General features: G+C 35.1%; 1 protein-coding gene and 1 pseudogene across 1 annotated transcript; both read left to right on the forward strand.

Moving 5' to 3' along the window:
- The first annotated feature begins 1059 nt into the window (after window positions 1–1059).
- On the forward strand, window positions 1060–2838 carry LOC143532437 (SNW/SKI-interacting protein A pseudogene; annotated as a pseudogene).
- Window positions 2839–4557: 1719 nt separating this feature from the next.
- On the forward strand, window positions 4558–7855 carry LOC143532438 (UDP-glycosyltransferase 76B1-like). Its single transcript, XM_077027480.1, has 2 exons — window positions 4558–5090; window positions 6834–7855. Exons 1-2 carry the CDS (start codon window positions 4616–4618, stop codon window positions 7712–7714), a joined length of 1356 nt encoding a protein of 451 aa, XP_076883595.1. The 5' UTR covers window positions 4558–4615; the 3' UTR covers window positions 7715–7855.
- The last annotated feature ends 17412 nt before the right edge of the window (window positions 7856–25267 follow it).

The following is a 25267-nucleotide window of genomic DNA, read 5'->3' on the forward strand; positions in this document are numbered from 1 at the left end:
CAATTTTCCAAAAAATTAAAGATTAATATAATGCTGAACATTTAATAAAATATATATTCAAAATTAAAACCAAAAATACTGATATTATTAGTTATTAACCAAATGCAAAAACCAAATATATTAGTTATTAACCATATGCTAGAACCGAACAAATAATCACCGCTAGGTTCAGTTTTAATGGTTACAGTTCGATTTGATTACTATAGTTTTCTCGGGTTTTATGGTTATTTCAGTTTGGCCCTTTTAGTTCTGTGCACACTCGTAATCGAAAGTTTAGTAGACACGATATAACCAAAATACGGAGCAAAGAAACCGACAATAATAATTATAAAACTTCAAAGCCTTCATGTCTCCTCGCTAAACCATTTGATTTCCCTAACATAGGGGTTACGAATTCTCGAAACCGACATTCGTCTTTTTTTCAAACTCCATCTTGGATCAATCGGACGAAGTTGTAACCGAACGAAAGTAAGCTTTCTTTTCTTAATCGATGCCATTCATTAACCATACGTGATTTATTTATGTATATGTGTTTTTAAATCAAGTATCAATCATCATCATTAATGAATTTGTTGCCCCTACAATATTCACTTTTGTTTATACTTGTATATATGTACTCTACCATTGCGTCTTTTATGAATCATAGTAGGCCAAGGCTATAGAGAAGGTGCTATGTGATGTGTTCTATATTTATAATAGCTTATTTTATCATGCATGAGTGGTAGTAGTATATTTTTGAGTTTGTTTGAGCTGCTGCTGTTTGAGTTATGGTAGTTAAAGGCTCAAGGCGCGCATAGGCCTTTTTGTGTGTTTTAGACCTGGTTTCGGCCTTTTTAAACTGCTTTCTGGCACTTAAGGCACCTAGGCGCGTTCCTCTGAGTTTTTAACAATTTAACTACATAGGTTTTAGTTAGGCGGTACTGTTGATGCAGTAAATCTTTTACGCTGTTATATATAGGTCATCATGAGTTTAACTTGTATATCTTAGTAGCATTGATATTACACACGGATCTGTTTTGATTTATTCCGATGTTTGTTTTTGTAGGTGTTTGTGGCAATATGACAGCTCTGAAGGAGATACTGCCACCAGCCAAATCATCTGCTGCTACACTCTATGATCATTCAAGTGATCCATGGTTCAAGCAAAGGTACTCTGCCTCAACAGAAGAAGAATCCCGGACATCAGAACCACAAGATTTTGGTGACGGTGGAGCATTTTCCGAGATTCACCATGCACAATATCCACTTGATATGTGTAGGAAAAAAGATTCAAATTTTGGCCCAAAAACATTACCCGTTACTGTCGATGACAGGGGAATTTTAACATTTGATGCTATAGTGAAGCAAAATGAAAATTCTAGAAAGATTGTGTATACGCAACATAGAGATATCATCCCCAAGATTCTGAAAGACGATGAAGAAAAGCATGAAGAAGATTGTAAGAAACAACAAGAGATTGAAAAAGGCACACAAGAAACAATAAAAGCCCTTGAAAAGAATGGAAACGTGAAATTAAGCGCAACACAACCGAAAAACGTTCAAATTAAATCTCAAGAGATTAAGCTTATTAAGTACAAACCATCACAGCAATCGGCTGCTTTTAACTCAGGTGCCAAAGAAAGAATCATCAGGATGGAGGAAATGGCAGTTGATCCGTTAGATCCACCCAAGCATAAATACAAGCGGGTCCCAAAAGCCAACGGGTCACCCCCTGTTCCCGTCATGCACTCACCACCACGGCCCGTGACTGTTAAGGACCAGCAAGATTGGAAAATCCCACCTTGCATTTCCAACTGGAAAAATCCTAAAGGGTACACAATTCCGCTTGAAAAGCGTTTAGCAGCCGATGGCAGAGGACTTCAAGAGGTTCAAATTAATGATAACTTTGCAAAGCTTTCAGAAGCTTTATATGTATCAGAACAACAGGCCCGTGAAGAAGTTTCAGTGAGATCCAAAGTCAAAAAAGAAATGATGATGAAAGAAAAAGAAAGAAAAGAGCAAGAACTACACGCACTGGCCCAAAAAGCCCGATCTGAGAGGAACTTTACCGGTCCCACTGTCACTGGTTTGGGCTCATTTGTACCTGATATCAGTATGATGGAAACCAATGAGCCAATGAGGCCTGAACACGAGCATAAAGATAAACGTCGGCTCGACCGTGATTGAGACCAGCCGAGTGAGACAAAAGGGGAGAGAGAAGAGCGGATCCAAAGAGAGAAAATCCGAGAAGAAAGACATAGAGAACGTGAGAGAAAAAGACGGTTGGAAGCTAAAGATGCAGCCATGGGAAAAAAGAGTAAGGTCACACGAGACTGTGACCGTGACATTAGTGAAAAAGTGGCTCTTGGTATGGCTTCAGCCGGGTCGAGCCATGGTGGTGAGGTCATGTATGACCAGCGGTTATTCAACCAAGAAAAGGGTATGAACTCTGGTTTTGCAACCGATGATCAATATAATATATACGATAAAGGCTTGTTTACTGCACAACCGACCTTATCTACTTTATACAGGCCAAAGAAAGACACTGATGATGAGATGTATGGTGGGGCTGATGAGCAACTTGACAAGATTAGGAAGACGGACCGATTCAAGCCTGATAAGGGGTTCACGGGTGCGGGTGAGAAGAGCGGACCGAGGAGTGGGCCAGTTCAGTTTGAGAGGGATGTGCTTGAAGATGACCCGTTTGGTTTGGATCAGTTTTTGACCGAGGTCAACGATGGGAGGAAACCGCTTGATAAGATTGGGAGTGGTGGGATCATGAGAGCGAGTGGGGGTGGGTCACAAGAAGGGTATGAAGGGCCCGGTAGGACTCTTATTGGGTTTAAAAAGGGGCAGTGATTCCGGTCGTAGTGTTGCTTGCCATTACATGTCTGAAGTATTTTGAGTTTGTATTAAACTGGATGCTTGTTTTACTACTCAAAACTATGGATGCTACTATGCAAGTTTATATCATCTGCACTATCTTGTTATTTTCCAGATATAAGCTGTCACATGAGTGTGTTTTATTTAAAATATGAACAATTTTATATATCTTTAATTTAAAACATTAATATGAAATTGTTTGTATTTAATAATAAGTAAGTCATATCCAAATTACTTATTAAAATATTTTAATTAAAATGTACATACTTTTAGTTTTAAATTGTCTTAGAATTTGAAGTATTTTAAATCACTACAATTTATATTTGCCACCCTTGTTTACTTCACAGGGAGTAACAATGCTCTAGCAATGTATTTATACATGTAAAAACATGGTTACTCTCGTTTGTATTTGTGGCCAAGTTTTGACATGAGGTAGATGTAAATCTATGTTTTTTTTAAACACCAATGTATTAAAAGCTGATCATTATTATCAATGCAGTAGTTATTGAATACAAACCTAGTTAGCAATGTATTCACAGATTACCGCAGACTCGGGTACGTTCTTTTCATTGTTGGGAGCTAGATGCCTTTAGCATGATGATCACATACAACCAGACAGGTAGTTGATACTCGATCAAATGTATTCTTTATATAAGCTGATCATTATTATCAATCCGAGTACCTAGTTAGAGCATTGTAGTAGTTTTTTTAATTTCTATTTCTATAATTATATTAAAATTCACTATAATTTCCTCTACTTTACAATTAAATAATATATTTATACTTTTATCAATTTTTTTTTCTTCACTTACAACAACTTTAAAAATAACATTAAATAATTATAGAGGTGAATAATGTTTTTTCAAATTTACTTATGAACATATGCATTTTTTTTCTCATATTCTCACAATCACTTACGAGTTACAACTACTCCATACAACATAAAGAATACACTCACATAAATAATGATCTTGGTGAACGAAAGCTCTTACACTACTATGTAAATTGTAATAGTACTACTACTTGAATCATGTGAAACACTGAATATTTAGAGAAAATTATTATCTCTATTTTTATATTATATTAGTTAATCATCAACACACCACTATTATTCAAAGCCAATTATCACCTTATAAAAAGGAAAATTGGATTTTAATAATCCTAACTTAATACAGTTGGCCAATAATAATCTCAACTTTGAAAATAGTTGTTACTGGTCCCAACTTTCACACTATTTGTTTTCATTGAACCTTCGTTAAAAAAAACTTAACGGTGTTAAGTTTTTTTCAAATTTCAAACTGATATTTTAAGGCTTTTGATCAGAATGAGGATACGAGTTGATTGATGTAAAACTTACCTCCAAACAGTGGTCCAAACAACTAAATGATGCTTCAATTCTGGTGTTTAAACTATTAATTAACAAAAATCAAGCTGTTTGAAGCGTCGTTTCAAGTTAAGTTTTACATCAATCGACTCGTATCCTCATTCCGATCAAAAGCCCTAAAATATCAGTTTGAAATTTGAAAAAAACTTAACGCCGTTAAGTTTTTTTTAACGAAGGTTCAATGAAAACAAATAGTGTGAAAGTTATGACCAATGACAACTATTTTCAAAGTTAGGATTATTATTGGCCAACTGCATTAAGTTGGATTATAAAATCCAATTTTCCTAATAAAAATACTATACATGTTAGTAAGATAAGCATTGACTTTCAAGAAACAAGATCAACCTCCATCTAGTCCAATCCAATCCAATGAAAAACAAACACAACCGAATGGACAGTACCGGCCGGCGGTTGGTGTTGCTGCCGTTACCATTCCAAGGCCACCTGAGCCCGATGCTTCAACTGGGAAACATCCTTCACTCTAAAGGCTTCTCCATTACTATCCTCCACACTCGTTTCAACTCGCCCGACCCCACCAACCACCCTCACTTCATCTTCGAGCCTATTCCCGGCACCGACGATAATATTATTAACTCTCTCTGGGGCGTGGAAAACCTCCTACGGTTATTGAACTACATCAACAATGAACTCGTGGGTCCCATCAGGACATGTTTGGAAAGGTTGATGTCGGATGATGATCATGGAGTTGCATGCTTGATCACGGACGCTCATTGGTTCGGTACACAGGCCGTTGCGGACGCTCTCAAACTTCCCAGGATTGTTCATCGGACTAGTAGCATAGCGTCTTTTCGCTCCTTTTCTTCCAGCCGTCTTTCCGATCCAGGTATTGCTAGGCGCTAGTCGGGCGGTGGGTTAGGGACTAGCGATTAGTCGGGATTAATATAGATTAGTCACGATTATCGGATTGAAATTTATATTCAGATTTTCAAATATTCATACATAATAATTTTCAATTTTGATCGATTTTGGAAAAATGGAGATTAATCGACGACAAGCTAGTGTGACAGTTACTAGCGATTAGTCGTGGATGAATCGGTGTCTAATCGGGATTTATACAACACTGATTTTAACTAATAACCGATAATAATTTTGTATGATATCATGAGAACACCAAATTAGTAACTTAGTTAATTAGCTGAGTTTGTGACATGGGGGTTGTAGCTAGATGCTTATTTTAGTAATAAAATAAAATTTTATATGATTTTAAATTGAACTGATTCATTTATTGAAAACACTAGCAGTTTTGTCGTACTTTACAGTTTACATGTAATAGAAAAAAAAATTACATTTTAGGGTTTATGTTTATAAGTCTAGGATATTAAATAAAAATAAAATAAAATAAAATTTATAAGTAAACAAAATTGTGTTTAGGTCAACTCACCAATATATGTAACTAGCTAGTCATGTATGTTTAACACGATTTTTAAGTTTGTATTAAATTTTATATTTGTGTTGTGTTTGACATGTCAACCAATGAATACGAGATATTCAAGACAAACTGTAATTACCTGAAGTTGGGATCTCTTAATTCTTTATTTCAGAAATAAATTATAGTTATAGTTGAATTGGTATTGTTAATCACTCTTAAAGTATAAGACCATGTGTAGTCATACAGCTCCACTACCAGGGGTTATGCGTCACGTGGCGCCCAGTCAGAGTTATGGTTTTGTACAAAAACAGGCTATAGTCATAACTCTCCACTACCAGGGGTTATGCGCCACGTGGCGCCCAGTCATTATTAATTTTATTTGTTTTTTTAAATACTAAATCATTTAAATAAATTAACATAAAATTAAAAATTACATTAAACTTCCAAATAAAAAATACATTAAACTAAATTAAAAATTACATTAAACTTCCACGTGGCGCCGTGCAATGTACGCGGCCATTTGCGGGTCATACATTTGCGGGACGGGTACGGTTGGCGTCGGGGCAGTAGATTGGTTCGGTTGTGGATTTTGGTTGCCTTGACGGGCATATTGGCCGAAACCGAGAATATTTTGGTTGTTGTTTGGAAACATTTTGGTAGAAATATTTGTGTAAAAGATATAAATTGGTATAGAAGTAGAAGGAGTGTGTTAAAAAAAATAAGTTTGGTTTGTTTATATAGTATAAATATAATTAATATATATATATATATATATATATATAAATATATTTAAATCTCAACGGCTCCAACGGCTAGTTTTTTTGATTTCTGTGCCACCATGCGCGTTTTGTATACAACGCACCAAAAAAAAATTTTTTTATCATAACGCAGGGGGGCGGTGTATCCCCCGCGTTTTTACCCAAAACGCTAGCCACAACGCTAGCAGTACACATGGTCTAAGGTAAATTAATTTTTTCCGTCTTTTAGATATGTAGCAAATTTCAGATTTCGTCCTTAAATTAATGAAATTACAAGAGTCGTCCTTTATGTTTACATTTTTCGTTCTTTCCAATAACTAGGTTTTAGACCTGTTTTATAATAGATAGAAACTTGTTGTAACAATTAAAAAATGCATCAGTTAATAAACAACGCGAGAGATGTGTTGCATATCATTCTAAATGAATATTCTATCTGTAGATATAAAGTCGGAACCATCAATTTTGAGCCCTGAATCAATTAAAGTTAAAGATTTGCCAGAGTTTGTTAATAATGATCCAGAAGGTAAGCAAAAAATGATTGAACTTATGGTCCAAGGAATCAAGCAAGCACGAGCGCTAATATGGAACACATTCAAAGAACTAGAAGAACATGAACTTGAAGCTCTTAGCCAAGATTTCCCAAGCCCACATTTCCTAATAGGACCATTTCACAAGTACTTCTCAGGATCATCAAGCAGCCTCCTAGAACAAGACCAAACATCCCTTTCATGGCTGGACAAACACCCGCCCAACTCCGTGTTATATGTTAGTTTTGGCAGTATAGTTAAGGTTAACAAATCCCAGTTCTTAGAGATCGCATGGGGTTTGGCTAATAGCATGCAACCATTTTTATGGGTTATCCGACCAGGGTTTATAGAAGGGTCAGAGTGGCTTGAACCTTTGCCAGATGGGTTTTGGGAGAGAATTGTAAAAGGAAGAGGACATATTGTAAAATGGGCTCCACAACAAGGCGTGTTAGCTCATCGTGCAACAGGTGGTTTCTGGACTCATAGCCGGTGGAATTCGACACTTGAAAGTATTTGTGAAGGGGTTCCAATGATTTGTTCACCATTTTTTGGTGATCAACTTTCAAATGCAAGATATGTAAGTGACGTGTGGAAGATCGGGGTGCGGTTGGAAAATCAATTTGAAAGGGAAGAAATTGAAAGTGCAATAAAGAAGGTTATGGTGGACCGTGAAGGGTTAGAATTTAGAAATGAGATCATAAATATGAAAGGAAAAATAGATCGTTGCATACAGGAAGGTGGTTCATCGTATTCTTCGCTTGAGGATTTGGTTAATTACATTTTGTCATTTTAGTTCACGAAAACTTTTAAATTTATAAGAGTTTTAAAGTTACTACTTGTGTTGAATTGTTTTATGCAGACATAAAGTTTCTAGTAATAGACCAATCTGCTGAAAGGCTTGTGGGCTTTTCTCACACCTGCCCTTGAAGGCATAGACGTGTGATCAATAAAAAGGCATAGACGTGTGATCAATAATTGGTATTACTTTTGTAGATTATACATCATAGTTTGTGTCGAAAAAGGAGGTCTAATTTAAAATATTACCTTATATTAAAATTGGGGTTTAAACACCCGATATTGTTACAAAACATTGTTTAACATTTAAAAGCTTATTTGAACAAGTTATGTCAAAACGGTTGGTATGTTCATGATATCATTTACACTAACTCTTTAAAGGAAAAATGTTTGTCGAATCTAAGATGCCTGATCCCGGTAAGCTTGCATATTTTCATGGTATGAAAGTTACACAAAGAGATGATGGTGTTTTTGTATCCCTAAAGAAGCATGCAAAGGATATGTAATAAATTTGGAATGAGAAAAATAAAAGGTCGTAACGACAAGGAGATGGGATGATGGTATTTTCCAGTTCATATAATCATACCAAATTCCAATATAAAAGTTTCTATAAATATATAAAATGAATTTATCAAGTTATAAAAATAGATAACTTAATTTAAAATTTATTTAAGGAAACTGGAGGGAAATTAAAGTAAAATCAAATCTACTATTATAATAAACAAAACTAATGTTTGTGTCACATGTCACCTAATTGGCTTATTTTTGTGCCAAGTGGCACATTTATCTTGTAACATTTAATTCATAATTTTTCTAATTAAAACAAATCCATTAAAACATTCCTTAATAAGATTAAATCATTTCTTAACAAGCCCTAATGAGATATAAATCGTCGTTCAACATTGTTTGCACACAAAATCTAGATCTTTAAATCGGTATGTTTCAAACCCGTGTATGTTTATATTGTTTTCATACCCCAAATATGTATTTTCGTACCACAAAATCCCTATTTAGTTATGTATTTTTGATTGTATGCAAATTTCATACCCCAAATCCTATTCCAACCGGTTATCAAATCTTTATTTTCCCCAAAATCCCTATTCTGATTGCATGCAAACACTAATAATACCCCAAATATGTATTTTCCGGTTGAATATGATAACAACCGATTATTTATTTGATTAATGCCTCCATATGTCGATTAATTGTATGTTTCAATTACGTTGTCCAGTTTTTTATCCTCTTTTGCATCCATTTATTATTGTATGTACACTTTTGAATGTGATGGCTTTTTCAAAAACTTATTGGAATAGAACGTATACATATGTTCATTTTTTATTAAGCAACATAAAATTAGTTTGTTTTTACTTCAATTACTAGATCGATTGGTTCTATGTACTTGATCGTCAACTACTTGAATGATGTAATATAATTTAATCTTACTACCATATGTAGATAGTCGTTCTTTTATCAATCAATAGGGCCAAGTTTTTTTAGAGTTGTTCTCCATCCACCCAGAATTTATCTGGTAACATCTTTTTTTAATTATTATTTATTTTTGACATTTTTTTAATATGAATGAAGAACTTTGATTAGTTATTACTTATTTATATTTACTTTAGGTGTTTCAGACTAGATATGCACAATTATCTAATCAGTATAACAATTTTTCAAAATAATTGTGGTTCTATTTAATAATTTATTAATTAACAACTTTCAATTGATCTATATTCAAAGTATGTTAATAAAAGTTTTTCAATTGTGAAGCCTGGAAAAATTTGAGAGAAAAAAGTTCATGGCTTCATTGGATCTAAGCTTTTTTGATAATAAAGTTCTTGATAAAAAGGTTTTGATTTCTATTGAGTGGCTCATGTTCATATAACAAACTATAGCCGTTAGATGTGCTTATGTTTTCTTTTCTTGAATTACTAAGTTAAGATTATATTTGTAAAGTACACGATTGCAGAAAAGTATCTTGAAGTTTGGTTAATGAATCAAACTAATAAGTTTATATGTTGCAGTATGAACCAAGTTTTTATTCACATGGAGTTATTTTTGCATAAGCGTGATTGTTGGTAGGGCTTTCAAGTCAGTTTTTTAAGGCATCCTACTTTATTTTGAGGAGTAAATGAGTAATTTTATTTTTCACACATAATATTTTATCTATGTATATGCAAAGGCATAAGTTGTAATTTGTTATGATTGGTTTGATGTATATTTGCAGGGAAAAGCTGAACTCTACTGTCTATGTTCTATTATGGCATTGACTCGTCTAGGTATTGCATTTGATTAATTAAACTATGGCTTATGCAATTAGGTTGACCGTCTCTAATCATCTTGATAATTTTTTTCGCATCGTATGTGTTATAGTTCACGAGTTATTGGCCAAAATGGACATTTCATAGTTAACGGGTCAATAAAAGTCGAGTATGTTTGATTGAACAAATGATGTATTTATAAAGTCAAAACAAGTTGAGTATGTTTGATTGAACAACTAATGTATTTATAAAAATAATTAGTTCATTTATTATATATGTGGATTGTGGTAAGAAAGTAGAATCTCCGTGAGGTGTTATAGTGAATTGGTAAAATGTCATTATACGGGAGATGTTATAGTGAATTGGTAAATTGTCATTAGGTTTATTTTGGAAAAATGAAAATTCCACTCAAAGTATAAATATAAGTTATATAACATTTTTTTAACTTACGCTGTTATTGTATATTTGAGTAGGAACATGCAAAAATTTCTTAAATATATTTTATTTTTTTTATTAGTATTATCAACCTTAATCTGATGAGAAACCAAAATTTATTATGTATTAGGATTATTTTGAAGAAAAGCAAAATAAGAACTAGGCAATTAAAGAGGAACAATTAAAATAACGGGTTAAGAAATCAAAAGGTGATACCTTTATTTTTAAGAACCCTAAACAATATATGAATTTGAGCGTTTTAATTTACCAACCCGTGTAACACACGAGTTTTTAACCTAGTAGAAAATGTAAGAAAAGAACATAGCCGGTCCTTAGCAGGGGCTGGGTGGTCACCGGCCACCGGCTTGACACCCCGTTAGGCCCAGATTTTTTTTAAAAAAATTTTATATGTAATTTTATGAAAAACAACATGTATATTTGATGTTTAAACTTAATTACATAACTACTTTGGCTTAGTGACAAAATGATATGTCTCCCAGCCAAAATGTTGTGTGTTCTAATCTCCTATTGTAGACATTATTTAAGCCTATTTACAAAAGTTTTTTTAAACAACCCAAATAATAACCAACAAAATAAATTGTTTAAATCTAATAAAATACTTATGTTACTTGAAGTTTAAAATATTTTTCGTCTTCCATCCAAAATATTTTTCGTCTTCTCTGTTTTGACGTCACTACGTTGGTGTGGGTGCTGTTGGTTAGAGCTGAATTCAGACTTGGCCACTCATAGTTGACAATAGGATATAATTGAGGGGTTGGTGAGCTTGTTTGTTTTTTATTTGGTTCATTGAAGATGGTGGTTTGACTTTTGAGTGTTTCTATGATCCAACTACTACAAAAATAAAATCAAGAGTTAACTGTCATTTTAGTATCTATGGTTTGCTTATTTACGCAAGTTTAGTATTATTTTTGAATTTATTGCAAATGACTACTCCACTTTTCTAAAATTTGTAATTTTAGTATTTTTTTAACTCCATCTATTTTATCCGTTAAGTCAATGGATACTTTGGTAATTTTATAATTTTATTTATATTTTCTCCATTTAATAAAATCCTCACCCCTTCAAAGAAAATAACAAACATCCATAGCCCCATTAACACCCATCACTGTAACTAACCTATTCCTCCCACCACAAACGCAACCATCCATCCATCGGCACCGGCCATTATAATGACCGCCGGCTAACCCCACCGCCACAACTTTGCATTTTAACTACACCCCAATAAAGATCTCAACCAAGTCAATCTTGAGCCCAGGTGGAGCTAGGTCCAAGACCCACCAATCTCCCTCAGCCGGAGACTAAAAAACAATGGTAGCATCAACGGCGGCTCTTCGCCGGCGATGTTTCCCACCACCGCCAAGAAAAGAGAAACATTTGAGAACCCTAAACCCCCTTCCCCTAAAGTCACTTGCATTGGTCAAGTTAGGGTTAGAGGCAAGAAAAGACAAGCCAAAAAACCCCGAACTTTATCAAAAAGACATACCGCCGACGAGGTTAGTTTTGGAAAACAAGACACCCCCTTGATGGCTTTCCTTCAAAAAGTCAAAATCTTTAAATCTGACTCAAGGGTAGTCAAAATCATAGTCGAAGTCAAAATCAATATTGGTCGTCGTTGCAGAGGAGTTCCGTTCATTTTCCGGTGACAGTTTGTGAGCTTTAAAGAGCATTTGGATCTGAGTTCAGCTACTTGATTCCTTGTCGGACGGGGAAAGAAGAGAAGACGGTGACGGTGGCGAGTGAAGATGGTAACCGTCAAGGTTCTTGTGGTAAGTTTACACGGTGGCTTGTGGCGGTACAAGACGGAGATGGGCGACAGGGGTGGTGTGAGAGATGAAGAAGAGGATGATGAGTTAGGGCTAGGAAAGTATAAAAGGGGAATTTTGTTTTTAAAAAAAGAAAATATAAAAAATAACAAAATTACCAAAGTACCCATTGACTTAACGGATAAAATAAGCGGAGTTAGAAAAAAGTACTAAAATTGCAAGTTTTAGAAAAGTGGAGTAGCCATTTGCAATAAATTCAAAAATGGTACTAAAGTTGCGTAAGTGTGCAAACCACATGTACTAAAATAACAGTTAACTCTAAAATCAATGATCATTAATTAGAATATTACGTGCATGTAAACGACATACAGGATATCAGATCCAATCAAGACATTTTAAGGTAACGTGTAGTGTGGGTGATTTTGAGGAAAAAATCGCTCAAATATAATTTTGATTTTGATTTTAACAGGTCTCGCCTTTTATTTATGGCTAATACTAATTTTGATAAACTACTTATTTTTAGGGGTAAGTTCCGATACAAATAAAATTAGTTTAGTAAATATTAAAATAAATAGTGTAATTACAGTTTTAAACTAGAGTAATTATGTTATAAAAAGTAAAATAGTGTAATAATAATTACTCTAGTCATTTATACAATTCTCATGATATAAGTCATTTGTATTTAATCCATACACTTATTTTTAATGCAGTTTGAATACATATATTGAATTATGTTTAAATATGGTTGTGCGTTGAGTAAGAAACCTATTATTCAAACACACAAATCTTATTTGGATGCTTTATATATGCCGCATATAGGCCTACCATCTATACGCGCCTATTACTTTCACAAATGAGTCCAACATTCTCTTTGTGGCTTAGAAATTTGTGAAAGTAATACGTCTATACGAGGCACATTGATATTGAGAATATAATTTGGGTGTTTCACCTGAGTTTTAAAGATGTGGCTTTCATACACAACATATTAGTCTATAACTGACGTGTTTTGAAAGACCATATTTGGTGCAAGAAAATAAATTGTAGGGACTCACCAACAAAGTTAAACTTAATTAAACTTTATTAAAACACTAGTGATTTCACTAATTGGAAAAGAACCGAAAGTTTGACCACAACCTAAAGTAACTGAAAAGAGTGCATCAGAACAAAAAAACTCTACCTAACTTACATAATTCAACATTCAAATATAATAGGTCTTGCAAGCTTTTGGAAACTTATTCCCTTATCCTTGTGAAATCAGTACTATAAGTGTTTCTTGGCCCTTTTGCTAGAAGAAGCAGTACCGTCTATTTCCTTCGAATCACTGTCCTCGGGTTCCTTGGCCCAAGAAGGAGCGTTATCGTCTTCATAACAATAATCACAAAGCAGTTCTTCCCCAGCACAAATCTTCTTTTTAGCAAATACGCCGACCCAATGGTCTCCCATCACCTTAATAACCTGTCAAATGGACGTTCAAATAATACATTGGTCAAATGTTGATTTGGTTTTATCAATGGGTCAAACAGACACATGATATAGTTCAAAGGAAGCTGATTGAGAGATACCTTCATATAACAATTCGGTTTGTGCGAATGATTAACGAATTTAAATTTGTTGCTAACACGCTTGCCGTCCACAACGAACTACATAGAGAAAACAAAAGAAGCGTTAATATCTCAAAAGGGGAAAAACATGGATGCCTTTTATCTATTTTAGAAGTGTTTGCTAAAAACTCAGAACTTAGCTGAGCATAAACTTAGTTTGTTTGATAAACGAGTCTGAACCGGAGCTTCACATTTCAAGCTCGGGGCTCACAAGCCTAAAAAGACTTATTTATATAAAAATATAATGACTTGTATTTCGCATAAATCTTATATATAAATATGTATCTAGGGGTGCAAACGAGCCGAGCTGCTCCCGAGCTACTCGAGATCGACTCATTAAAAAGTTCGATCGAGCCGAGCTGCTCCCGAGCTACTCAAGATCGGCTCGTTGAAAAGTTCGATCGAGCCGAGCTGCACCCGAGCTACTCAAGATCGGCTCGTTAAAAAGTTTGATCGAGCCGAGCTGCTTCCGAGCTACTCAAGATCGGATGGTTAAAAAGTTCGATCGAGCCGAGCTTAATCGAGCCTGAGCCTGAGCTCGAGACTAAAAGTTTGCTCGTTTAATTAACGAGCTCAAGCCCGAGCTTCACTTATCGAGCTCAAGCTTATCGAGCTCGAGCTGGCTCGCGAGCCTAAGCGAACCTTTCTTTTATATAATTTTTTAAAATATATATGTAATAACTATTAATTAATATACATAATTTTATGAATAAACAAGTAAAAATAACTAAATAATATATACTATTTTATACATAAAACTATAATAAAAAAAATATAGTCATTTTGTGATGACTAGAAGAAGCGAGAGTTGTAGTACGCGATAACTCTAAAAAGCGATAAATCATGATAGGCCATTACTTTAAAGTTCACGCATGACACAAAATCTGATAGTCTTACGTATGACCTTGTAAAGTTGTTCAAGTGCCCGGTCAGGAAAACCTCACTCCATGGTTAAGAAGTTCGCCTAGATTGATCATGTGATTTTCTAGACCTTTCTTTTAAGTTACGTCTTAGGGGCGATGCTCATACTCACTATATGACTAAATGAACTAAGATAACGCTTTGGCTTCTAGCCTCTGATATGGTTAAGATTAAACGATTAAGAAAAATTCTTGGGAGTGATGCTATGTTTCTTGAGAAAATCTGGTACCGATTTGTTGTAAGAGATAACGACAGAAGTATGAGAAATAAATTGAAAGAAACGCATCTTAATTTATCGCCGGAAAAATGGCTGCCTGAGAGAGTGACACCGGTCAAGTGGACCTCTTTTGTTTTCAAAGTACAATAAAACCCTTAAGTTATGGCAGCATGGCACCCGGTTTTATATAATTAGTTGGATATTAATTGTTTTATGGTCTGGTGGTATCAAAGTGCATGAAAAATATATCATATGATAGAAAAATATATAGATTTAGTTGTATTTTAGAGTATGCATGTTAGGTACCGGGTATAATTAAGTTAGGCAAAAGAAGCATATCTGAGTCTGGTTTACTATTTAATACGGTCACCACTCTAGAAACTGGCCCAACGTGGCCTCCAAACTTTGTATGAAGTCAGTGGCGAAGTACATACCTCCGAGTAACGTATTGACCTTTATAGATTTTCCTAAGTTCTTGGTAGTGGTACTTAAATGTTTGGTTCGGTACCAATAAAATTCAAGAAATATACCAGTATCGAAAATTCAAAACTCATTACTAACGGTACCAAATATGATATTAGTTCGGTATTACTACCCATTTGGTCATCCTGCCTCCCAGCAAGGGAATATTTATTTTATTTTTATAAATTTAATTCAGTTACAACAAATTTTGATTTATGAATAAGAGGAACAAATAATAATAATAATAATAATAACAACAATAATAATAGTTATAATAACAATAATAACAACGAGATATACAAGTTGCATTTTGTTAATTATAAAGTTTAACATTACCATGAGGGTATAAGGGCACCAGATGCTTGTTATATTACTATGAACGATCAATATGTTGTCGATGAGTGAAATATGCATTCTTCGGTTCCTTCATAATAAAATCGGTTAAAAGTAATTATGATATATTCATAACAAAGGGGAAAGTTTGCTATATTATCAAAACGCAATTCAAAACAATATGGAAGGAAATATGAGTTACAAAACAAGAATTAAGTAGTGATTTACTTTGAGATGACATTGATTGTTTTCATCATACATCGGCAACCAAACATTACTAGCTAGGGTTGGCGGCGGAAAACGACGCTAGGGGCACCAAAGACGATAAGAAAAGTGAAAAAGTAGGTTTTATGATTTGAGTAGGGCTCGATATTTTATGCCTTATATTATTCAACTAGTCGACTACTAAAGAAAATTGGATTGCTTTGGGCTTAAGAAACAAAAAATGGGCCTACAAGGGCCTAAATGTGTAAAATCACACACTCATTTTAATTAGGAAAGAAAATTATTTCAATTCTAGAAATCAGGTAGTAAAATGTCATAAAAAGACACCCGAAACGTTGCGCCGGTTAGGCCGGGCATGTTTCTCTACCTGTCGTGTTGTGGCGTTGCACTAATGTGGGGTTCGATTGATATGAGTTAAGTTCGTAAAGATACCAACACTAAGTTAAAAAAAAATTAATTTGTCAACGCAAGACATAAAAGCGACGCTCGTATAACTTATAATATAAAAAAATAACATATTAAAAAGGTTGTAACTGTAAAGAAACTGGTTTTTCCGCACGCATTGCACAAAGAATTCGATTGGTAAAACCCGGGTGTTACAGTGCTGACTCAACGCGAATTCAGTCGGTATTTGCTACGTTCGTTATGGTACCATATAAACAACGTTTATAAAACACAAGCTTTAAAACCTAAAAAATAAAATCGTCAGATTAACATAAAAAGACTAACATACAAAATAATAAAATAATTAAAATGACGTGTATTCGGTCAATAAAACCCAGGCCTTGGAAAAACCCAATCTTGTCGATCCCCGTCGTTGCAGCAGTTATATGTCTTTTTTAGAGTATTAGAACTAAATCAAAAAGGTTGGTAAAACCAAGGCTTTATCGGTCCTGATATTGTCGAATTTGATATAATATATAGTTTAATTTTTATATAAATTAAAATAAAAGGTGTTGTTAAAACCTTTTAAAGAAATAATAAATATTAGTAATAATAACAATAATAAAAAATATACAGACAAAGGTGATTGGTTATTTTTTAATTAAAAATTTTAAAAACTATAAATAATACACCTTTAAAAAGTTAAAAAAAATAATAAAATAAGCATTAAACATTTATTTTTTTTATTATTAATAGTTAAGTAATGTAATTCTAAAATATATAAGATATAAAACATTTAAAAGATATAAAACACTTAACATTTTATTCTATATATCTTTATATTTAAAGTTTAGTCGCCTACTAAACTAATTACTCGGTCGACGGAATTTAGGAGCATGTGGCATGATATTACTCGTCCACGAGTTTCGTCAAGTGGCAGAATAAAACCGTTAGCGGCTGTCAAGTAACCATCGGTCTAACGATTCTTTAGTGGCTAATTTGGGATTTTATGGGTGTCATGAACAAGAACGAAAACAAAAAGGTACATTGCAATGGCTATTTAGAGATTTTTCTCAAAAAATGATGTTAACTAATGTTATTAAAGAGCTGAATGGTTAAAATCCTACAAGATGTTGATATAACATAGTTTGTCATTAAAAAAAGTTAATTTATAAGTTTAGTTATTTTTTATTATAATTATGAATTTAATTTCTATTTTTTATTAGATTGTAAACGTGTTAGTTATGATGTGTAGTATATGTTAGGATTTGATAAATGATAATTTCAAAGAAAGTACTTATTTCTTTAAGAGACAATATTTGTGTTATAACTATAAGCTTACGGTTAAGTAATTTACTACATGTATTATTGTGAATGTAAATTTATATTTGTGATTATAAGTTTATGTAATTTATGGTTATGATAGACTTAATATTGATCAAATATTGCTACGATTAATCAATATTGTGTACATCCTACTTTTGATAATAAATAAAAGGAAATGTGTTTGTTTAAAAGTGTGTTAATATATAATTAAATTAAATAAAACAATAGAGTGTGGACTTGATTAATGAAAGATGGAATAAGGGATGGAGATGAGCCTTAGGTCCATGTGCCTAAAAGAGTACAAATACTCCTTAAACCTCTCTAAAACCCTAAAATCTCTCATTCTTATCCACTAGCCTCCTTACACACTCATAACACACACACAAACACTCTCAAACACAAACCTCCTTACGGACGTGATTCAAAAATCCAAAACCAAGCTTAGATTTTGATAAATCTTTAACTAAACAAGCAAAAGACAAGTTCGTAGTGTACGTGAAGCTAACCGTAGCCTATAACACATCAAAATATAGAGATTTTGTTTTTAAGAACGGTTTGCCTTAAGACTAGGTACTAAGGCAAATCGGGTATTGTTATACCATATAAATGTAAACTTGACGTTAAAAATGGATTTAATGAACTCGTGAGTATGAACAAACCCTAGATCTAGCTTAAACGGATTTGGAATCAATAAAGGTACTTTATTGCTAAGAAAGCTAGATCTTGGTCTAGTATGAAAAGGAAAACGTTTAGGAGGCTATATAACACTAAAATATGAGAGTGAGTGTTAGTGTGTGAAGTGATAATGATGTCAAGGGTATTATCACCCCTACAGTGGGTGTGTTCGAATGAGGAGCAATATTCGAATGGCATTCGAATGAGAAAGAAAAGAAAGAGAAGAAAGAAAGGAAAGAAAGAAGCAAAAGGGGTTCATGCCAATGCTGAAGCAAACGAAGACTGTTCGAATAAAGGCTCCATTCGAACGGATAGACCATTCGAAAGGAAGGCTCCATTCGAATGGATGACCCTTCGAATGGAAGGCTCCACTCGAATGGATGACCCATTCGAATGGACAATCCATCGAATAGAGTGAATAGCCTATTCAAATAGAAAGTTTTGTTGGTTAGAAAGCCATTCGATTGAGTAGACCATTCGATTAGTCCAGACTTAGAAATTTCTGATGAACTTTTTAGTAAAGAACAGATGATAGAAATATAATTTTTCCAAGCTGACCTGACAGCTCGACCCCAGCCCGGGGCTCTGCTCTTTGGACCCTGCTAGGGGCTTCCGCCCCTAGAACCCCGTTGCCAGGGGCGCTGGCCCGGACCCCCGAAGCTAGGGGTTACAATAACTTAGAAGTATGAAATAGTTAATTGATACTTGTAATTATTACACAGTTAGCCATGCACAACTAAAATTACTATAAACTCAGTAAGAAACAGGATCCATTTGAGTTTCTAGCCCCACTTCCTTGTTATGTTTTCGGGGCTGTGTGCGTACTCGATGTGATTAGTTAATACACTTACCTTAAGTGGTAAGTGTATGCTATGTATATGTTTATGAATGATGTATGCATGATATATGAATATCTATGAATGATGTATGTATGATATATGAATGATGTAGAAAGGATTAAGAGTATGTATGAAAGTATATAAAAATATAATAAACAAAAAGAAAGTTATGTATGAATTGACGGTAAGAGGGTGGTAGACCCTAATAATATCTATGAAGAATGGTGGCAGACCCTAACAATATCTGTGAAGGAGGGTGGAGACCCTAATAACATTTGTGAAGGAGTGTGGCAGACCCTAATAATATCTTTGAGGTTATGGGGCGAAAGGCTCTTTAAGGGTGGCAGACCCTAATAATATCTGTGAGGTTATAGGGCGAAAGGCTCTTTAAGGGTGGCAGACCCTAATAATATCTGTGAGGTTATAGGGCGAAAGGCTCTTTAAAACGTATAAGTGTTTTGGATAAAAATCTGCTAAGGATCCAGTATCCAAATTCGTAAATGTGAGGTATAGTGCTAATTGGATAATATTGGATGCGTAATCGTAATTTGTGTGAACACAGTGATTTGATCACGAGGGAAAAAGCCCTTAACCAAGTTAGTCTTACTTCTGTCAAAATTTATCAAGGTAATCTCTGGTTGAACTTCCTCGGTCAAGGATTAACTAAGTAATCGTTGGTTGATTCTTTTCGGTCAAAGATCAACAAAGTAACCTTTGGTCGATGAGTATGTGATTATCGTGGTCTCCGGCACAAAAAACCCTTGGACGGTGAAAACTATCACCGTCAAGTATATTGATAAATAAAAGGTGGTTACAAGTGTTGTGGAGTTGATGATCGATGTTACAAAGTAAGCTAGTGTGTAGAGAGAATATATGGTTCTGCTCTAGTGTGTGTGATAATACATGTGTCCCCTAACTGATCACAGTCTCCCTTATATATAAAAGATAATAATTCAAGGGAGTTATGAGTAATAATGACTATTAACTAATGATCCCTAAAAATCCGCCATGTATTCAATATAATCGTAACAGCCACTTTGACCATGTGCTCCATCACTCAGGCTGCGAAATAGGTGGTAGACCAGGTCTTCTAGCCGTTACACTTATTAAATATGAGCCTTCATATAAGATACAACCGTTAGCAGCAAATACCGAGGATCCATGATCCTGACATAGCTCTGGAACTCTTCAGAAGGATAATTAATCCAGACATGTCAATATCTTCTTGACTGCAATTTAGTGGATAGACTGAGTATTCTAACCGTTATACCTGCTAAATATAAGACCACACATGAGAACAACCGTTAGTAAATAATAAGTACTGTGGATCCTTGATCCTGACGGGATCTGGAACACACGTTAAGGATAACTGATCCAAAACATATGCCAGCATAGCATATCCACAGTGTCAAATTTTTGTGTACTAACAATTGCCCCCAAAATGGCGTTTGTGATAAAATCACAGCTGCCATTTTGCCCTTTGAATTCAAACTTCCTGCAAAAACATATGAGATTTGACAAGCTGGATATAATTGTCATATATCAATGGAGTTTCCTTGGGAACTTCCCTTCCGGCTGTATATCCTTCTCCCTGCAAATCATGAACAACTAGTAACACCTGATTAACCCGGGTGGATGATCCATTTTTATGAATAGTGAAATCCGGGTTAAGATTTTTGATAATTGCAAGTAAGTTTAATAAATAGTATCTTTTAACTATCTGTTGATTGTCTGTTATTTTGAAAGTTTGATATAGCTTTAGACTTGTTGAAAGTTTTGAGAAATATTCTTTAGTAAAAAGTTTTTAGGATAAAATATCCTTGCAAAAATAAACCAGGATCTTAAATCCTTATAAAATAGATTGAGAATAATGAATCCTTATATCTATGAAGACATAAACTGAAATCAAATAAGTGTAAATCGATAAACAGAAATCATACCGTAAGGTCTGGTTAGACCTAAGTTACCATAAGTATTGATCCTTTTGCAATCCTTATAAAACTGAATTAAAGGATTTTGAATCCATAAGTATTGATCCTTCGGTGATCCTCAGAATTTAATTTATGATACCTGATGCAAATAACTTATGATATTATCTGGGATTAAACCCAATAAACCCGGGACAAGCCCATAAAATAAACTGGGGACAAGCCCGTGCAACTCGGGACAAGCCCGTGTAATCTAGGGACAAGCCCAAAAACTGGGGACAAGCCCAAAACTGGGGACAAGCCCAAATACGGATGTTAACCGGGGACTCTCCCAAACCGGGATTTAGCCCAAACGTGAGATAACGTGAAAACGTTATAAACCTTAGCTAACATGAAAATGTTAGAAACCTTTGTCTTGAGATAACGTGAAAACGCTATAAACCGGTGGTATGGTACGTCTACCATAAATCGTAGGATCCTCCATATAGCTGAAAGCAACGAAATTGTCAGCCACTAAGCGTGTACTGGTATCGCTGCCCCGGACTATACGTTGGATAGCGTGCGCTCCAGGCGAGAGTGTAGAAACTCTAATTTATAAGAAAGGTGAAAATCTTTAAACCTTGGAGAGTATAAACATCGGGGGTCATACCCAATCGTGGGCTAGGCCAAGGAAAACAACGATGTACCTTAAGCGTGAGGGAGAGGTGGCCAACCTCTTAGACATTGAATCCTCTTATTGAAACCTGCATTGTTACTTAAAAACTTTGGAAAAGATAAACGATAAAAATATATTATCCTTAAATTAATAAGAATCTGAATAGGATAAGTGATCAGATAGATGTTACCGATTTTAGGATCCTATATCATTTAAGGATACTCAATCCTCTTAGGATACTTGATCCTGATCAGAAAAAATACTTCTTGAGATGGATAGCATTCCATGCTCTTGGTAACCTGTTGCCCTCCATTGTGAGCAAATGATATGCCCCCTTTCCTGCCTTCGACTCGATCTGATAAGGTCCTTCCCATTTGGGTGCTAACTTTCCATCAGCCGGATTGGTAGTATTTTGGAAAGCTTTTCTCAAAACCAAATCTCCTTCTTGAAATCTTCTGATTCTTATATTTTTGTTGTATGCCCCAGCTACCCTTTGTTGATAAGCTGCCATTCTGATTTTGGCTAGGTCTCTGAGTTCTTCTACAATATCCAAGTCTTCAAGAAGGATTTCTTCATTGGCTTCAGGATCACGGATGCTCGTTCTTGCTGTAGGAATCACCATTTCTGTAGGAATTACTGCCTCTGAGCCAAATACCAATGAGAATGGTGTCTGGCCTGTTGCATTCTTGGGTGTTGTCCTGTCGGCCCAAAGAACATAAGGTAGCTCTTCGGCCCATTTTCCCTTCTTGGATCCTAGTTTCTTCTTCAGATTATTGATGATGATTTTGTTGCTAGACTCCGCTTGACCATTAGCTTGAGGATGTACTGGAGTAGAGGTTATCATCTTGATGCCCCAGCTGTCACAAATGTTAGTGGTTCTTTTCCCGATAAACTGGGGACCATTGTCACAAATAATTTCCAACGGAATACCAAATCTAGTAATAATATTTCTTTTAATGAAATATATCACTTCTTTTTCGCGTACTTGAACAAAAGCTTTTGCTTCTATCTATTTTGAAAAGTAGTATGTCATTGAAAGCATGAATACTCTTCCTCCTGGTGCCTTAGGTAGTTTGCCTACAATATCCATACCCCATTTCATGAAAGGCCACGGAGAGGATATAGGATACATAGGTTCTGCTGGCTGGTGGAGGATGTTTGCATGTCTTTGACAAGCATCACATTTCTTTGAATACTCCATTGCATCTCTCTTCATTGTTGTCCAGAAGTATCCTGTTCTCAGAATCCTTGAAAACAGGGCTCTACCTCCGGTGTAATTACCACAGTCACCTTCATGAAAATCTTTGAGCACCTATTGAATTTCAGGATCCTCGATGCACCTCAAGTATGGACCTGCAAGAGATTTCCTATACAGCACATCATGTTTTAAAATGTATTGTGATACCTTGAGTTTGAAAGACTTCGGATTTTCAGTGGCTGGAATTTCTCCATCTTGAATGTATTTTTTGATTGGGAGGATCCAGGATCCTTGGTTGTTTGAGGATGATGGATCCCAAAGTACGATGTCAGTTGTTATCTCCCCAACTTCTTGTTCTCTTATTGCTGGTGAGAGAACATGAATGATTGGAATCTTCATGTCTTCTGGAATTTTCCGAGATGAGGCTAAATTTGCCAAAGCATCTGCCCCGACATTTTCTTCCCTTGGTACCTGTAAAATACTAAATAATTCGAAGGATTTTGTTAATTCCTTCACAACATCTAGATATTTGATTAGTTTTTCACCTTTAACAGCATATGAGCCATTAAAGTGGTTAGCAATCAATAATGAATCTATATATACTTTAAGATACCTGATCCTCATGCCTTAGCTAATTTCAAACCTACGATCAAAGCTTCATACTCTGCCTCGTTGTTCGTTGCTTGGAACTCACAGGCTATAGACTGGGGTAACATGTCCCCCTGTGGCGATTTCAGTAGGATTTCTAATCCTTTTCCTCTTACATTGGAAGCGCCATCAGTGAAGAGTATCCAAGGATCCTTAGTCTCTTCTAGTCATTGGACCTCCAAGTCAGCTTTTTTCTGCATGTCGCTACTGAAATCAGCCACAAAGTCTGCGAGTGCTTGTTGTTTTGGACAAAAATCACTCAAGGATAATGTATCCAAATTCGTTATGTGAGGTTTAGTGCTAGATTGATAATAACGATTATGAAACAGTTGCAAACACAAACACAAGGATTTGTTACGAGGAAAAGCCCTTGATCTTGGTCGGATCGCCGGCACAAAAACCCCAGGTGATGACAATTGTCTATCACACCTTTATTAATATCAAAAATGAGGATACAAGGTTTGGAAAATATGATCAGTATTACAAGAAAGCTATGTGTGTGTGTATTGCTATTGTATTCTCAGTGGATTGTGTGTGTCTTTCCTAGCTGATCATAGCCTCTATATATACATGAAATACAATAAGTAAACTCCTACTTTTTAGCCACTAATCAAGCCATTCCTTCCATTTCTTCATTGTAATTATTTCCTTAATTATTCACGCGGTTTGTTGACTTGATTGCGAGATTATAGGTTGGAATTGGTAACTAGCCGTTATACCTGCCCAAATTATCAAGATAACAAAGGAAAATCGTTAATAAATAATAAGTACCGAGGATCATTGATCCTGACAGGATCTGCATCATATTCTAAGGATAATTGATCCATATTGTAAGCCAGGATAACATATCCACAGTGTCAAATTTCCGTGCACTAACAATTACCCCCAAAATGGCGATTGTGATAAGATCACAGCTGTCATTTTGCTTTTGAAATCAAACTTCCTGCAAAACAGATGAGATTTGACAAGCTGGATATAATTGTCATCATGGAGTTTCCTTGGGAACTTCCCATCCGGCTGTATATCCTTTTACCATAAGTATTGATCCTTTTGTGATCCTCGTAATTGAATTTAGGATACCTGATGCAAATAACTTATGATATTAATTGGGATTAAACCCAACAAACTGGGGACACACTCAAATAAACTGGGGACAAGCCCGTGCAATTGGGGACATGCCCGTGTAACTGGGGACAAGCCCTTGAACTGGGAACAAGCTCAAACTGGGGACAAGCCCAAAAAACTGAAGACAAGCCCAAACTGAGGATTGGCCCAAAGATACGGATGTTAACTGGGGACTCGCCTAAACCGGGATTTAGCCCAAATGTGAGATAACGTGAAAACGTTATAAACCGGTGGTATGGTACGTCTACTATTAATCGTAGGATCCTCCATATAGCCGAAGACAACGAAATTGTCAGCCACTAAACGTGTACTGGTCCCGCTTCCCCGGACTATACGTTGGATAGCGTGCGCTCCAGGCGAGAGTGTAGAAACTCTAATTTATAAGAAAGGTGAAAACCTTTAAACCTTAGGGGATATGACCATCGGGGGTCATATCCAATCGTGGGCTAGGCCAAGGAAATAGTAAAGTACCTTAAGTGTGAGGGAGAGGTGGCCAACCTCTTAGACATTGAACCTCTTATTGAAATCTGCATTGTT

The sequence above is a fragment of the Bidens hawaiensis genome, unplaced genomic scaffold, assembly GCF_021521415.1.
Source record: "Bidens hawaiensis isolate Kalapana, Puna unplaced genomic scaffold, B.hawaiensis_p1.1 tig00009445_1, whole genome shotgun sequence".
Classification (NCBI taxonomy): Eukaryota; Viridiplantae; Streptophyta; class Magnoliopsida; order Asterales; family Asteraceae; genus Bidens; species Bidens hawaiensis.

Coding starts and splice junctions, on each gene's coding strand:
- LOC143532438 (XM_077027480.1), top strand. CDS start 4,616: ATGAAAAACAAACACAACCGAATGGACAGTACCGGCCGGCGGTTGGTG. Junction 5,091..6,833: donor CAGCCGTCTTTCCGATCCAG/GTATTGCTAGGC, acceptor TTCTATCTGTAG/ATATAAAGTCGGAACCATCA.